The sequence below is a fragment of the Rhinoraja longicauda genome, chromosome 8 (assembly GCF_053455715.1).
Source record: "Rhinoraja longicauda isolate Sanriku21f chromosome 8, sRhiLon1.1, whole genome shotgun sequence".
Taxonomy (NCBI): domain Eukaryota; kingdom Metazoa; phylum Chordata; class Chondrichthyes; order Rajiformes; family Arhynchobatidae; genus Rhinoraja; species Rhinoraja longicauda.
The window spans coordinates 61,440,395-61,452,929 of record NC_135960.1 but is presented as its reverse complement, the minus strand read 5'-3'; the positions used below and the strand labels follow the sequence as shown (position 1 = coordinate 61,452,929).

Below are 12,535 nucleotides of genomic sequence, written 5' to 3'. Positions count from 1 at the left end.
TTATTTAAATGTGCATTTTCTTAATGTTTAGCCATTGTAGGAATCGTCTGGGCAAGGGATTTGAGAAATTAAGGTATTGGGAGGAGAGAGATATTAAAAGAAAACTATAAGGCCAGTTTTCAGGGACATGAAAGGTGGAAGCCTAGACATGCACAACAAATAGGAAGCAAAGAGGATGAGAGAATCTGATGGAAAGTGAGAGGATGAGAGCAACTTATTGAATCCACAGCATTCTCATGTTTTGAAAATAATTTTTGGAATTCTTTCATTTGTGCTTATTTTTAAAAGTGGATATTAGCAGTAATATCAAATTGGCATCATGTCAAATTGGTTTATTTCTAATCCTGCCTGACTTACCCTCTGTGTAAAGGCATAAAGAACATGCACATGAGGCAAAGATACAGAAGGGGACATAGTAACACATCAGCTGTTCCATTGCTGTGAATGTCATCCATTTAATATAATTTTTTTTTTTTGTAGACCAGGACATTCTTCTTTCTATTGGCTGGAAGTGGTTCGGTCTCATTGCTCGCAATTTATTTAAGCGTTTTAAACCTATCCCTATATCGGAAATATTTTGTTGGTAAGCCAAATTATGATATTCTTGATTATTGTCGATCGACTTTTTTAATTAATTTGTTTGTTGCTAATTGTGACATATTTCATGTTTATATCAGAAATCAAACACTTATTACAGATGGGAGTTTGTCAACATCTCATTTATTTCCCTCTTTTACCTCCAAAACAGGTTATATTTTTGTACTTGGTTGCATTAGCTATGTTATATGCTACAAGCACGGGCCATTGTCGAATGAACTAAGTATAAATCTGCTCACATGGACTTTGCAGTTGACAGCATTGCTGATGATATATCGAGGTGTCACATTCAGTCAATGTGCCTACACTGTAATAGTTATTCTCTTATGTGCAAACAACATCCACCATCCAGTTAACTTGATCAGCTACATTTACAGGTGAGTATTTGACTTTATTGCATAAGAAATATTGCGAATAAGTTAGGTCTAACACTAGAAAACTCAAGATTGACACAAAAAGTTGGAGTAACTCAGCGGGCCAGGCAGCATCTCCGGAGAAGAGAAGCGGCACGGTAGCGCAGCGGTAGAGTTGCTGCTTTACAGCGAATGCAGCGCCGGAGACTCAGGTTTGATCCTGACTACGGGTGCTGCACTGTAAGGAGTTTGTACGTTCTCCCCGTGACCTGCGTGGGTTTTCTCCGAGATCTTCGGTTTCCTCCCACACTCCAAAGACGTACAGGTATGTAGGTTAATTGGCTGGGTAAATGTAAAGATTGTCCCTGGTGGGTGTAGGATAGTGTTAATGTACGGGGATCACTGGGCGGCACGGACTTGGAGGGCCGAAAAGGCCTGTTTCCGGCTGTATGTATATGATATGATATGATATGAATGAATGGGTGATGTTTCGGGTCGAGACTCTTCTTCAGACTTGGACTATTCAGAAGGCATTTTGGGATTTTATGTTTGTTGTTTAAGTTGCCAGACGATACTTTCATATTTTTTCCCTTGTCCATAATTTATTCTGCAGTTCTATAAGAATTAGCATTTTCATGGGAACTAATTGAAAAAGAGATGTTATTCGGGTATCTTAATCATGTGGCCATATTTACACATTCATATTTTGTAAACACAAACTGTCCTTAAAATTAGGCTTCCAAGTTTAATTTTTAACCGGCTGAAATGAGCTATTCTTTATTCAAGATAAATCCAGTGTAAAAAACAGTTGTAATGCCAAGAGAAATCCCAGAACATGGAAGGACACAACGTGCTGGAGTAACTTAGAGGGTCAGGCACCATCTCTAGAGCTTCCATGTTCTCCAGAGATGCTGCCTGCCCGCTGAGTTACTGCAGCACTGTGTCCTTTTGTGTTAACCAGCATCCTTGTTTCTTGTTTCTTATTTCTACCCAGATCATGGAGGTGAGTTTTGAAACATATTTGGTGCTTGCATGATTGTGCTGAAATGCTCCTGTATAAGTTTGTGATTTAAAGATGTGAAGAAGCTTAATCACCAATTAAATTCTTTTGAATTACACTCTATTCGAGAGTAAAAAAAACACAACGCAATCAATTTGGGCAGAGCAAGGTGTGCAAACAGCTGGGAGGTTACAACAATATTATGTGACAATCAAATGGTTTGAGGTTAAACCGAGATAGACACAAAATGCTGGAGTAACTCAGCGGGACAGGCAGCATCTCTGGAGAGAAGGAATGGGCGACGTTTCAGGTCGAATCTTCTGCTTCAAAATGAAATTACTTTACAAGTTTATATCTATTCTCTTTATAACAAGAAGTTTTTATTAGAAGAGTGTGAATATTTCACATCCATGTGTGATTGGAAGTAAGGCTATGTTTGAATTTAGTTTTGAATCGTGAATCGTGAATTTGGTGCTCTGGCCTATGTGATGACCTGCTTAACTAAGATAAAATGGCAACATTTTGCAGAAGCAAAATTGGTGAGAGAAGCCAAAGCCACTGGCTAATTGACAAACTGGACACCACCAACATCACATAGATCACTGGCGTCAGAACTACAGTGTGAATGGTACAGCTCCACCACGTGAGAGGGAATATTGTGAACAAGACTGTCAGGTTAACAAGATCCTTGGATTCTAGCCTCCATTTATACCTCGCGCTGCCTTAGACAATAGACAATAGGTGCAGGAGGAGGCCATTCGGCCCTTCGAGCCAGCACCGCCATTCAATGTGATCATGGCTGATCATTCTCAATCAGTACCCCGTTCCTGCCTTCTCCCCATACCCCCTGACTCCGCTATCCTTAAGAGCTCTGTCCAGCTCTGTCTTGAATAGCAAGCAAGGCCAGCAGCATAATCGAGGATGAGTCGCACTCTGGCCAATTCCTCTTCTTCCCTCTCCCATTGGGCAAAAGGTCTAGAAGTGTGAAAACGCACACCTCCAGATTCGGGGACAGTTTCTTCCCAGCTGTTATCAGACAACTGAATCATCCTACCGCAACCAGAGAGCTGTCCTGAACTACTATCTACCTCATTGGTGACCCTCAGACTGACTATCTTTGATCGGACTTTACTGGCTTTACCTTGCACTAAATGATATTCCCTTATCATATATCTAGACACTGTAAATGGCTCGATTGCAATCATGTATTGTCTTTCCGCTGACTGGTTAGCGCGCAAGAAAAGCTTTTCACTGAACCTCAGTAGACGTGACAATAAACTAAACTGAGCATTAAAAAACACAAAATTCATTGTGTACTTTACCTTCAATGCTTTGTTTTCAATTACAGAAATATTAAACAATTTATTAAAAAGCCACAGATTCATTTCATTACTGAAGAGGAATACAGAGAACAGACTGAAATGGAGACCAAGAAGGCTCTTGAGGACCTTCGCCTCTGTTGTAGGAGTCAGGATTTTCCTGCATGGGAAATGGTATCAAAGATCACTACACCAAAAAAGTAAGTGGGGCAGTATCAATCCCATGGACCCTCACTCCGTTACCAGGCAGTATCCGTTGTTACACACAAACTGTAGTTATGGTTGCGATGTATTTTTACGTGGCTTGAAAAATGGTGCAAGGGGGAGGGATTCAAATTTTTAGGACATTGGACCCAGTTCTGGGAGAGGTGGGACCAGTACAAACAGGACGGTCTGCACCTGAGCTGGAATGGAACCAATGTCCTAGGGGGAGTGTTTGCTAGTGCTGTCGGGGAGGATTTAAACTAATGTGGCAGGGGGATGGGAGCTGGGGCAGAGAGACAGAGGGGTGTAAAATGAGGGTAGAAGCAACAGGTAGCAAGGTGAAAAGTAAAAGTGGCAGGCAGACAAATCCAGGGCAAAAATCAAAAAAGGCCACTTTTCAACATAATCGTACAAGGGGTAAGAGAGTTGTAAAAACAAGCCTGAAGGCTTTGTGTCTCAATGCAAGGAGTATACGTAATAAGGTGGATGAATTAAATGTGGAGATAGTTATTAATGATTATGATATAGTTGGGATTACGGAGACATGGCTCCAGGGTGACCAAGGCTGGGAGCTCAACATCCAGGGATATTCTATATTCAGGCGGGATAGACAGAAAGGAAAAGGAGGTGGGGTAGCGTTACTGGTTAGAGAGGAGATTAAAGCAGTGGAAAGGAAAGACATTAGCTTGGAGGAAGTGGAATTGATATGGGTAGCGCTACGAAACACTATGGGGCAGAAAACGCTAGTGGGAGTTGTGTACAGGCCACCTAACAGCAGTAGGGAGGTTGGGGATGGCATCCAGCAGGAAATTAGAAATGCATGCACTAAAGGCGCAGCAGTTATAATGGGTGACTTCAATCTACATATAGATTGGGTGAACCAAACTGGCAGGGGTGCTGAGGAAGAGGATTTCTTGGAATGTTTGAGAGATGGTTTTCTAAACCAACATGTCGAGGAACCAACGAGAGAGCAGGCCATTCTAGACTGGGTATTGAGTAATGAGGAAGGGTTAGTTAGCAGTCTTGTTGTGCGAGGCCCCTTGGGCAAGAGTGATCATAATATGGTAGAGTTCTTCATTAGGATGGAGAGTGACAAAGTCGATACAGAAACAAGTGTTCTGAACTTAAAGAAAGGTAACTTTGAGGGAATGAGGCGTGAATTGTCCAAGATAGACTGGCGATTGACGCTGAAAGGGTTGACGGTGGACATGCAATGGAAGGCATTTAAAGGTCGCATGGATGAACTACAACAAGTGTTCATCCCAGTTTGGCAAAAGAACAAACCAGGAAAGGTAGTGCATCCGTGGCTAACAAGGGAAATCAAGGATAGTATGAAAACAAAAGATGAAGCATACAGATTAGCCAGAAAAAGTAGCATACCAGAGGACTGGGAGAAATTCAGAGTCCAGCAGAGGAGGACAAAGGGCTTAATTATGAAAGGGAAAATAGATTATGAGGGAAAACTGGCAAGGAACATAAAAACAGACTGCAAAAGCTTTTATAAATATGTCAAGAGAAAAAGATTCGTTAAGGCAAATGTAGGTCCCTTGCAGTCGGAAACAGGTGAATTGATCATAGGGAACAAGGAGATGGCAGACCAATTGAACAAATACTTTGGTTCTGTCTTCACTAAGGAAGACATAAACCGTCTGCCGGAAATAGCGGGGGACCGGGGGTCTAAAGAGATGGAGGAACTGAGGGAAATCCAGGTTAGTCGGGAAGTGGTGTTAGGTAAATTAAATGGATTAAAGGCAGATAAATCCCCAGGGCCAGATAGGCTGCATCCCAGAGTGCTTAAGGAAGTAGCCTCAGAAATAGTGGATGCATTAGTGATAATTTTTCAAAACTCTTTAGATTCTGGAGTAGTTCCTGAGGACTGGAGGGTAGCTAATGTAATCCCACTTTTTAAAAAGGGAGAGAGAGAGAAAACGGGGAATTATAGACCAGTTAGCCTAACATCGGTAGTGGGGAAAATGCTAGAGTCAGTTATTAAAGATGTGATAGCATTACATTTGGAAAGTGGAGAAATCATCGGACAAAGTCAGCATGGATTTACCAAAGGCAAATCATGTCTGACGAATCTTATAGAATTTTTCGAGGATGTAACTAGTAGAGTGGATAAGGGAGAACCAGTCGATGTGTTATATCTGGACTTTCAGAAGGCCTTCGACAAGGTCCCACATAGGAGATTGGTGTACAAACTTAAAGCACACGGTATTGAGGGTTCAGTGTTGAGGTGGATAGAAAATTGGTTGGCGGACAGGATGCAAAGAGTAGGAATAAACGGGTCCTTTTCGGAATGGCAGGCAGTGACTAGTGGGGTACCGCAAGGCTCAGTGCTGGGACCCCAGTTATTTACAGTGTATATTAATGATTTGGACGAGGGAATTGAATGCAACATCTCTAAGTTTGCGGATGACACGAAGCTGGGTGGCAGTGTTAGCTGCGAGGAAGATGCTAGGAGGCTGCAGAGTGACTTGGATAGATTAGGCGAGTGGGCAAATGCATGGCAGATGCAATATAATGTGGATAAATGTGAGGTTATCCACTTTGGCGGCAAGAACAGGAAAGCAGAGTATTACCTGAATGGTGACCGATTGGGAGAAGGGGAGATGCAACGTGACCTGGGTGTCATGGTGCACCAGTCATTGAAAGCAAGCATGCAGGTGCAGCAGGCAGTGAAGAAAGCGAATGGTATGTTGGCATTCATAGCAAGAGGATTTGAGTTTAGGAGCAGGGAGGTTCTGCTGCAGTTGTACAGGGCCTTGGTGAGACCGCACCTGGAGTATTGTGTGCAGTTTTGGTCTCCTAACCTGAGGAAAGACGTTCTTGCCTTAGAGGGAGTACAGAGAAGGTTCACCAGATTGATCCCTGGGATGGTGGGACTTCCATATGAGGAAAGACTAGATAGACTGGGCTTGTACTCGCTGGAATTTAGAAGACTGAGGGGGGATCTTATAGAAACATATAAAATTCTTAAGGGGTTGGAGAGGCTAGATGCGGGAAGATTGTTCCCGATGTTGGGGGAGTCCAGAACCAGGGGTCACAGCTTAAGGATAAGGGGGAAGTCTTTTAGGACCGAGATGAGAAAACATTTCTTCACACAGAGAGTGGTGAGTCTGTGGAATTCTCTGCCACAGAAGGTAGTTGAGGCCAGTTCATTGGCTATATTTAAGAGGGAGTTAGATGTGGCCCTTTTTGCTAAAGGGATCAGGGGGTATGGAGAGTAGGCAGGTACAGGCTACTGAGCTGAATGATCAGCCATGATCATATTGAATGGCGGTGCAGGCTCGAAGGGCCGAATGGCCTACTCCTGCACCTATTTTCTATGTTTCTATGATGGGGAAAGTATTGGGTAAATTATACAGTCCAACAGACCGCAGGTTTATCTGTGTGCTCTGTGATGTTTTAATGCTGTGCATCTATGCTACATCTAGCCTCTGTATTCTCTTGTTGGGGAAGAATGTATCTGAAACATTTACAAATATTCTGTGTGTGTGTGTGTGAGTCTGTGTGTGTGTGAGTCTGTGTGTGTGTGAGTCTGTGTGTGTGAGTCTGTGTGTGTGTGAGTTTGTGAGTGTGTGTGAGTCTGTGTGTGTGAGTCTGTGTGTGAGTCTGAGTTTGTGAGTGTGTGTGAATCTGTGTGTGTGAGTCTGTGTGTGAGTCTGTGTGTGCGAGTCTGTGTGCGAGTCTGTGTGTGTGTGTCTGTGTGTGTGTGTCTGTGTGTGCGCCTGAGGCTGTCTATGTATCTGTGGTGGTCTATGTCTGTGTGTTTCATTGTTGAGGTTTACATATAATGGGTGGGATGGTATATTGTCAATGGGATTGGACCAGGACAAAATGTTGGTGATATTTACACTTGGGAATTTGAAACTCTCGACCATCTCCACTAAAGCAGCATTGATACTGCATGGGATGTATACACGAGGGCTGCTTTCTGATTAACTGATTGATTAATTAATTTTTGAAAAAATGATTCATTATTAATTAATCAATCACTTTGCCCCTTTTCAAATTAAAACTCATTCTTTCTTGGCTTGGGCATTTTGACTTGCTTTCCAGGGCAGCAATTTCTTGCTTCAATATCTTCAAAATGTCTTGCGGATTTCAATATGATTCCATCAACCATGGCTAAGTGAATATCATGCGAATGACTCAATCACTGGGAAATGCCTGATTTTTGACCGAGCATAATGACACTGGCCCCCATTGGCAGTCATCCCAACTACATGTTTCTTCCGATCAATGTCAAAAGTTTCAAGTTCATCAATGCTCAGTTTTAGTCCTAATTATTATCTTAGTTATTTAGTCCTAAACTGGTCATCTTTAGTTTTTTTGCTTAGCTTTACTGGATAGACTAGCTGAAAAGTTACTAAACATGTATTTACAAAGCACTGAATTCTTGTACCATCCCATTCTAGTAATAGCTTTAGAGAAGAGAGAGTTTCGAAATTTAATCACTTTAATTGATTATTCATGATTTTTTTTTTTAAACGGATTAATAATGTGGTGCCAGGACACCTCTCCCCTAATGTCAGCAAGAAGAAGGAGCTTGTCATTGACTTCAGGAAACCAGGGGGTGGACACTAAAGTGCCTGTCCCACTTAGGTGATTTTAAGGCGACTGCCGGTGACTAGGCTGTCGTCGAACGTTTTGCCGGGGTGTTGCGGGCATGATCATGAGGAGTCTTCAATGAATCGTAGCGGATCTTGGCGCGTTGCAGAAAAAAATTCCAGATAGAAATTTCTCGGCGACAGCTGGCTTGTTGACAGGTAGTGTAGATTATTGCGGGCGCTGTCGCATGCTCTCCCCAGGTTTGCTAGGTTGTAGCAGATGCATTTAGAAGCACGTAATATTAAATTAAGAAAAGGCATTTGAAGATACCTGAAGATAGTTTTGTTTAACCAATTTATTTACCGTCAGGACATTTGACAGGTAGATTGGAGGCGACAGTTTGACGGTCAGGTAAGCGTGGGAATTTTGCGATGTTTCCGAAGACGGTGTAATCTCTTAGCCAGGTGCTAGTTTCACAAAAAAAGTAACTTGTATCGACCTGACTCGACATTGTCGTGGTCATTGTCGTAGGGTAAAATAAACTTTTGGCGATCTGCTACGACTTTGACAGTTGCCTTAAAATGCACTTAACTGGGACAGGCACTTTAGTGTCCACCCCCCGGTTTCCTGAAGTCAATGACAAAATCCTTCGTCTTGCTGACATTGGGGGAGAGGTGTCCTGGCACCACATGACTAACCTCTCTCTATTCTTCCTGCACTCTGCCTCGTCATTGTTTGCGATCCGGCCCACTAAAGGTGGTGTCATCTGCAAACTGGTAAGTGGGGTTGGAGCAATATTTGGCCGCACAGTCGAGAGTGTATGAGGAGTAGAGTATGAATCTGACAATGCGTCCTTGCAGGAGACTTGTGTTGAGAATTGCCATGGCGGATGTTTGATCATCTGTCCATGCTGATTGTGGTTTATAGAACAACCAACCTTGTACCACCATCCTCTGTGGTAAAGCACCTATCTTTTGTGTCTCGATATCTGACACCTTACCCTTTGAAGAAGCCTGCTAGATCTGGATTCCAACCTGAATAAAGTCTCTGAATTTATACACTCTCAGCATTGCCACAGCACACATTTTAGATGCTAGACTTTTATTTAAATTTAAAAGTATTTCGTTTACTTAATTTCTTTGGTGGCTATGGTGGGCTTTGATCCTTTGATGTGTAGCAGGAACTGCAGATGCTAGTTTAAACCGAAGATAGACGCGAAAAGCAGGAGTAACTCAGCGGGACAGGCAGCATCTCTGGAGAGATGGAATGGGTGACGTTACCCATTCTTTCTCCAGAGATGCTGCCTGTCCCGCTGAGTTACTCCAGCTTTTTTTTGTCTATCTTTGATTTTCTTTTCACATTGGATCAGTTGTATAAGCCTTTATTTTACCAGTTCAGATGCTATTGAATTCCATGATTTTGATTAAGTGTTAAACTTGGGTCCCATTTTTTTGTGTTTAAGAGGACATAGAATATTTTACATAATTCCATGAAATAGTTTCAGTAGATTTTCCTGGCTAGTATTTATCCCTTAGTGAGCACCACACTAAAAAATGACTTAATTGGTTATTTCTATTTGTGGGATGTTTCTGTTCATAAATTAGGCACTATATTTAATTTCAGAATAACCGTTTCACAGATAAACCAAGCTATTGGTTTATCTGGGAAGCCCTTGAGTTATCCAAAGAACAAAAATAGATTTCATAATTTTTTTAAATTTTTTAACATTTTTGTTCTCAGACTCAGATTTTAAATCTAGTTAAGATTTTAAATTGTGCTCCTAAGCCCTGGCTTTCAATTACATTTTCTGTAAATTGTAATTTTCGGGGAAGTAAATTGGAAGTATTAATTTTTATCTAGAACAAGAGACATTTCCTCAGGCTGATACATTTCCATTTGCTGTCTGAGGACATTAAAGCACATTCACTGCACGTCATGAACCTGAAACTGATTCTGTAATGTTTGAATTGTAGCCTAACGTTTGAAATGGGAAGATGAAGTAACTGGTTCGCATATTGTGTAAATATTGTGTAAATAAAACACATTTTCAGTGAAAATGGTTTGCAAACGTGACCTACTATTCTATGCTGGCCTGGCCATACAGCGTGGAAACAGGCCCTTCGGCCCAACTTGCACACACCAACCAATGTGTCCCATCTTACACTAGTTCCACCTGGTTTTGTTTGGCCCATATCCCTCTAAACCTGTCCTGTCCATGTACCTGTCTAAATGATTCTTAAACGTTGTGATAGTACCTGTCTCAACTGCCTCCTCCGGCAGCTCGTTCCATACACCCATCACTCTTTGTGTGGAAAAAGTTGCCCCTCAGGTTCCCATTAAATCTTTTTTTGTACATCTTAAACCTATGTCCTCTGGTTCTCGATTCCCCTACTCTGGGCAAGAGACCCTGTGTGTGTCTACCCAATCTATTCCTCTTATGATCTTGTACACCTCTATAAGATCACCCCTCATCCTCCTTCTCTCCAAGGAATAGAGTCCTAGCTTGCTCAACCTCTCCCTAGACCACAGACCGTTGAGCCCTAACAACATTCTCATTAATCTTCTCTGCATCCTTTTCAGCTTGACAACATCATCTTTCCTATCACATGGTGCCCAGGACTCAACACAATACTCTAAATGCGGCCTCACCAACATCTTGTACAACTGTAACATGACCTCCCAACTTCTATACTCACTGCTGACAAATTAGTGCAGGGTAATGTAGAATACTGCTGGTATTTGGATGCAAATCTAGGTGAGGCACAAGGAAGGGCGGAGTGGAGGGGTGGGGTTGTTGTTAGTAGCTTAGTTCTCTGAAATTGGAGAATTCAATGTCCATACCATTGGGTTGTAAGCTACCCAAGCAAAATATGCGGTGGTATTCCTGCAGTTTGCATGGTCCTATTTTGCCAGACCTACAATTTACTGGGGATGTGCTGGAATTGAATGTGTCCCCCCCTGCCTTGCTTCTTTTCCTTGCCTGATGGAAAGCTAATGTGAAACTCCCAGCCCACTGGTCGGTGAATCCTCTTTCCCTGGATCCACTGGGGCTGGTGCAGACCTCTCTTCATTTTCTCCTTTATTCTAATTTCTAGACTTGCAGACTTTATCCTGGGAGCGTCACATCTGACGCACGAGGAGATGTGGATGCATGAGCGATATTATGGCATTGGGGGCTCTTTCTTGGAAGCCCAACTGTTTGAAGCAGATGAGGAGAGCGGTTCAGACTTGCAGAACGGTGAGGTGATGGCTGTAGGCGAAGGTCACGAAGCCGATGAGACTGTCAATTAACTCTTGCTTCACTTGCTTCTGAATGAGTTTTCTGAGTCATCATTCCGAACCAATGCACCAAATAAGTGTACGGAGAATTATCTGGTCTGGTTATTTCTTGCACACGGATGCACAAAAATAGACTGAGACCAAGGAGATGAGATGATCAGTGAATCCGTACGTGGTAGAAGGGTTTGTGTTTTCTTTTTTGAAAAACAATTTGCACTAATGCATGTGGTTCTGGTTAGCACTGACCCTATTATTGAAGTTGCAATTTTTTTTTGTCAACTATTGACTCGAGGGGAAAAAAAAAGCCAGCCCTTAGCCAGGTTGCAGACCTGCTCGGTCGGGTATGCTCGAGTATGCTCGGGTACCTCAAGTTTGTTTGTATTGCTGTATGATTTGTATGACGTGTAATTCACCCAGCGGATTTCTCTTCTGTCCTATTGAAAGATAACTGGTTTGTCACAAGTATCTAATCGAATTCTGAGGTCTTGAAGAGCCTGATTCTGGTCATCACAGGTGATGCTTCTCTGTTCATTACTTGTAATGAAGATTAGTACTTCCAAAAGATTTCTGGTTGAAGGAAGAGCAATGTAAACATGGCAGTCAGTCATCCACACTGCAAGCACAGTCCCAGTGCTTTTAGTTGTTCCCATTACAACACCCGTAGGGGCAGAGGCTCTGCTCTGCTGCAGAGAGAACCTCTGCTTTGAGCACAGACTTTGACAAAACAAGACCAGTGTTCTGCTACTCCTTTTTACCAACCTCCAGCTAGTTAATTGGAGGGCAGCCTTAATCGATTGGGTACTATCCACATTTCCATCGACCCTGCCCCGAGTTGGTGGGATAAATGGATTCTTGTCATAAATAATGTGATCGAGATGTGGAAGCCATTTCAGCAATCATGAAATATGATCCAAGGAGAACATATCATTGCATTACGAGAATTGTTTCCTTCTCTGATTTCCTTAATTTTTTTTAAGAAGAGATTAAAATTCGCAGGTTCCTTTTGGTGTTTAAACATGAGGATTAGTCATGTATTTGTGCTGATATCTCAGATGCCCAAGATTATGTAGAGCAAATTGTATTCCTGCTCTTTTATTTCATAGGGTTAATCAAGAGAATTTCCCCTCGAGAGAGTTGCCGGTACTTAGTCTAAATGGATTGAATTTTAAACCTAATTTGGAGTATTAGATTTGAATATTTGAATAATATCTGTTCAAGAAATTCCCAGA

The 12,535-nt window shown here is 42.2% G+C and overlaps 1 protein-coding gene across 1 annotated transcript in view; it reads left to right on the top strand.

Annotated features, from left to right (window-relative positions):
• Positions 1-11,732, top strand: part of LOC144596320 (nuclear envelope integral membrane protein 1a-like) — a 28,012-nt gene extending 16,280 nt beyond the window's left edge. Inside the window, exons 6-9 of the mRNA XM_078404567.1 lie at positions 481-583; positions 749-974; positions 3,299-3,469; positions 11,123-11,732. Of these exons, the coding sequence (XP_078260693.1) occupies positions 481-583; positions 749-974; positions 3,299-3,469; positions 11,123-11,318 (696 nt within the window). The 3' untranslated portion in view covers positions 11,319-11,732. The remainder of the gene's footprint in view (positions 1-480; positions 584-748; positions 975-3,298; positions 3,470-11,122) is intronic.
• Positions 11,733-12,535: the final 803 nt, after the last annotated feature.